Source organism: Nannobrachium achirus (assembly GCF_963921795.1).
Source record: "Nannobrachium achirus genome assembly, chromosome: 8".
Taxonomy (NCBI): Eukaryota; Metazoa; Chordata; class Actinopteri; order Myctophiformes; family Myctophidae; genus Nannobrachium; species Nannobrachium achirus.
This window is the reverse complement of record NC_137817.1, coordinates 28,474,901-28,479,732: the sequence shown is the minus strand read 5'-3', so window position 1 is coordinate 28,479,732 and position 4,832 is coordinate 28,474,901. Positions and strand designations below refer to the sequence as shown.

General features: G+C 45.7%; 1 protein-coding gene across 1 annotated transcript; it reads left to right on the top strand.

Annotated features, from left to right (window-relative positions):
- Positions 1-1,038: 1,038 nt before the first annotated feature.
- Positions 1,039-2,407, top strand: LOC308289691 (ras-related protein Rap-2a). Its single transcript, XM_080731434.1, has 2 exons — positions 1,039-1,648; positions 2,314-2,407. The coding sequence occupies exon 1, from the start codon at positions 1,045-1,047 to the stop codon at positions 1,594-1,596; it is 552 nt and encodes a 183-aa protein (XP_080587560.1). The 5' UTR covers positions 1,039-1,044; the 3' UTR covers positions 1,597-1,648; positions 2,314-2,407.
- The last annotated feature ends 2,425 nt before the right edge of the window (positions 2,408-4,832 follow it).

Sequence of the window (4,832 nt, the reverse complement as noted above, 5' to 3'; positions counted from 1 at the left end):
GCCAACAAACGCAGATCTGCAAGCCCACAGTGCGTGGCGTCCGGGACGCGGAGTGAGCTTGTAGATCGGACCATTTTTCGGCGCTCGCCACCGCCGCACTACCAAGTATAAATCCATCTCTAAAGCGGTTATACATCCCAGAGAGTAGATAACAGTTTTGGAAAAAGTACTCACATGTTTTACATTAAAAAAAAGTATCAATACTGCAATGTAGAAATACTCTGTTACAAGTAAAAGTATGGCATTCAAAATGTACTTGAATAATTAAAGGTACAAAAGTATTGGCATCATCAACATGTAGACCTACTTAAAGTACCAAAAGTATTCAATATGCAAAAAAGTACTCAATATGCAAAATGTCTCATTTCAAGTTTTCAAATGGATAAAACATCTCTAAAGTTTTGAAAACTGGAAATACCCACACACATATGAGAGTGGATTCCCCACTCCGCAAATGCATTTCAATGACAATGGGGCGGTTTCATGCCAGTAGAGGATTTCTGCCAAAACCGCTCCATTCTCATTGAAATGCACTTTGGTGTGGGTGCAGCCCTCAAGTACAGTACTTGAGTAAATCTACTCAGTTACTTCACACCACCGGCCTGCTAGATAACAGCCGCACTGCACCTTTAAAACGGAAGAGACGACAGTTGGGCTTGGTGACGTGAGACGCAGACAGTGTGGGCAGGAAGAGAGTCACACAGCGCTACGGGGAACCTTGCACAAGAAGAACCGGGGGGGATGATCGTCTCGTCGGAACTAAACAACATGCCACATTTCTAACGGTGGGTCACGGTGCGAACCCACCGTACACACAACACAACACTACGCCTCCCGACACCGACCGTGCTTCGTGCACGACCACGCCCCGCCCGCACACACACACACAGAAACACACAGCCGAGCGGACAAGGCAAGGCAAGCAGCGGCACGACGGCGGCTCTGCGTGCGGTTTGAAAGCCTAGCAGGGCGGGGAGCGCTTGCTTTGCTTTCCCGATCCAAAGGAAGAGAGAGCCAGAGCAAAAGGACTGTTTTGTGTGCACCATGAGGGAATACAAAGTAGTGGTCCTCGGCTCCGGGGGGGTCGGCAAATCAGCACTGACCGTCCAGTTCGTGACGGGGTCTTTCATCGAGAAGTACGACCCCACGATAGAGGACTTCTATAGGAAGGAGATAGAGGTGGACAGCTCGCCATCCGTGCTGGAGATCCTGGACACGGCGGGCACGGAGCAGTTCGCATCCATGCGGGACCTCTACATCAAGAACGGCCAGGGCTTCATCCTCGTCTACAGCCTGGTGAACCAGCAGAGCTTCCAGGACATCAAGCCCATGAGGGACCAGATCATCCGCGTGAAACGGTACGAGAGAGTGCCGATGATCCTGGTCGGAAACAAAGTGGACCTGGAGGGCGAGAGGGAGGTCTCGTCCGGGGAGGGGAAAGCGCTGGCGGACGAGTGGAATTGCCCGTTTATGGAAACTTCGGCCAAAAATAAAGGCTCGGTGGACGAACTGTTTGCGGAGATAGTCCGACAGATGAACTATGCTTCAACACCACACGGCGACGACCAGTGCTGTTCGTCTTGTGTCATTCTCTAAAGAGGAGAAACTTCTCAGTTTTGATTCTCTGCTCATTTTTAAGTTTGCAATGGTAAGTGAGCTCCACAACTGTTTAATGCATTTGAGTTAATTGACCCTCTTGGATGAAGTCAACAATAGTTTGACAGGCACTGCGGGCCAGAGAACTGGAGTAGGCCATTTCTGAGAATGTTTTCATAATGAAATCTTACTTGTCACCCTCGGCCTCTACTAGCCCATACTGGAGTGAAAACGTTATAATTGAGTGTCCATCGTTGTTAGTTTACCAAGCAGCCCCCCCACCCCCACTCCCTTTCAGAAGTCACTTTGTTCAGTGCCAACTCATGTTCACATGAGCACATCCTTGGTTTTAACTCGCAGCCTCGGGCACTTTGCAGTCTTTTGTTTGGTTTAGGCAGATGCAGTGGGTTTGGGAAAGTTTCAAACCCATTTGCAGAGACCAAATTCCTTTTATAAAGTAAGCTGTTGAATCTATTGACCCAACAGTGTTGCAAAACAAAACGCTCAAATGGCATTTCCACAATGAACTTAACCAGGAAGGGGAATTCTAACTGGCCTACATCCAGGGGTCAGTGAAAAGGTTATAGACTAGTAGTTAATCTAAGACTGTGAAGCCTGTTGCTGATACGGCTAAAATGGGCATTTAACCCTGCATGTTTCAAAAATGTAAATGGGCAGTGTTCATTTAATGACCCTCTTTTGTGTTTTCTGTGGCAGTGTGTTGCAGGAAATGTGTGCTGTTGAGCTCTTCGTGTCTCACCCTGGCCTTGGAGGAAAATGAAGGGAGGAATGCTGCGGGAGAAGGGAGGGCAGCAACTGAGAAGGGAGGGGAGGGGTCCACTCTTCTGGAATTTTGCTGGGTTGGACTATCTTTGCAGCATGATCAATGTCCACCCTCCATGTCAACGCGGTGTCAGATCTACAGCCCAAGTGAACTTCTCTCGGGTCCACTTGAACTCAAAACTGGAACACAACAGAACCCCCAAAAGGCAAAGATGTGGAGAGGAACACTTGATACACAGATTAATGGATATTTCTGTATAAGAAGACTTGAGGGATAGAGTATATTTTATTAAAGTAAGTACGGTAATTGCACATTTTGACTGGGTTTAAAGATTTATTGGATGACTTTCTGTCTTAACCCTTTTTTGGAGCAGAGTTCACAACACAATGTTTTTAGTTGTTATTACTTTTTTTCAAAGACACAAATCAACTTTTTTTGGAGTTGACCTGAAGAGTGCCACTTTCCTCTCTTTCTCCTCTTGGTTTGAGAGGACCTTAACCGAGGTGACATGGGGATGGTCACCTGTGACCTGACGGCCTTCGTGTCAAGTGCCTTTTCCAAAACAAATAATCTACTAAGATTCAGTGCCAATCTACATGTGTTGCCACCGGAACCCTTCTGCATGGCAATCTAAAAGGTTTTGCCAACTGTTCCTCGTGGATAATATCACAGGGCCGATGGAACGAAAGACGGCTACAAAAGGCGTTTAACGGGGTGGTCAATTTTCTTTCTGTTTTTGAATTTCTTTCCCAGGACTAAGTTATTCCTTTTGCAATGTCTGTACGTGGTTTGGCCAAACCTTATATATTGAAATACACAGGTACTGGGATGTCAAGACTCGATGAAAACAACCAAATGTTTATCTTCCAGACCACTTAAAATCAAAGGAGTTATGTTTCTTCCGTTTATTTTGTTGTTTTTAACAAGAAATGTGATGTACCATTGACAAATCTAACCTGATTGTAAGATAAAGTTCAGACCAGACCTTTAACAGTGGTCTGTCTGACTGTTTTAAGAACAAGACTTTTAATACAAAAGAATTTCTAAAAAAAAGACCAGGCTGTGTTTTCTGTCCTTGTGAATATTCTGGATTTTGTCTACAATATTTTATAATTTTCCCATTTGGCAAAGCATCCACAAATGGCCTAGTTGTGATGAGTTGTGTATTATTGTGCATCTTTGATGTTCCATGTGTGTGTGTGTGTGTGTGTGTGTGTGTGTGTGTGTGTGTGTGTGTGTGTGTGTGTGTGTGTGTGTGTGTGTGTGTGTGTGTGTGTGTGTGTGTGTGTGTGTGTGTGTGTGTGTGTGTGTGTGTGTGTGTGTGTGTGTGTGTGTGTGTGTGTGTGTGAGATAAACAAACAAACTAGGCCTTGAATGAAGTCTTGGATACCTGTCATGGTAATGTGTGTTTTTCCGTTCTGCATCTTACGGGTCAGATGTGTTGTCCATCAAACATCCTGCAAAGACTCAAAGTGCTTGTGGAGCTGTGAGTGTGTCTTTCTATGGATTTGTAATTTGTATATCTGTGACCCGTTAGCATAGCAGGCAGGCAATGGTGTCATGTATCCCAGCCATGTGACTTGTGGGGCACGGGGGCAGAGGGGGGGAGGGTGTTGCATGGGGTGGAGTGTTGTGACATTCTAGAGAGAGTGTGTGAAATGTCAGAGTTCTAAACAATGGATGCCAGATTGTGCCTCTCCAACAGGTGGCCTCAGACAGTGGTGGTGGTAACAGGTTTTACAGTTTACACTATAGGCATCCATCTGCTCACTGTATATCCGAGAGAAAGTGAGAAAGCAAAGTGCATGCCCATGCAAGTCTGTTTCAGTTTCTGTGTAAAAGAGGGGAGGCATGATGGCGACATGCTACTCACCTGCCTCTTTAACATTTACCACATGTCTCTGTCTTGCATGGTTGATGGTTGTCAGGGCACAGCTTAGTTACGTGGATGCGAACCAGTGTCGCATACTGAAAATAGCCGATATACAAGCTCCATGTCGCGCTGCCAATTTCGGTGCGTGATACTGCGTAAGTCGTAACGAAGTATTTGAAACCCTTAATGAGCTCCGGTGGTGGGAGTTCAAGGCCAATGTTGCTTCCAGAGCCTTAAGTGAGGAACCATGATGTACAGCGCTACGGTGTAAGGACCGATGCATACTCCACTTTTAGAGACAAATTTATTTCGGTTCGGTTCAGCGAGTCACAAAATCTCGGCGCAGTCGGCGGCACCAGCCGAACTTCTGAAGGACGTAATATTGTAGTTTAGACAGAAATAAGATAAATTCAGCTCTAAAAGTGGAGTATGCATCGGCCCTAACTCTTCTTCAGGCTCCTACAGATAAGCTATATTTGGATGAGAGCTAAGTTACAGTAGCTAGCTAACCATGCCACAGCTTCAATGTTTCCTATATGGCATATTGGATACCAGAAGAATTTGAACTTTTGTAGACTA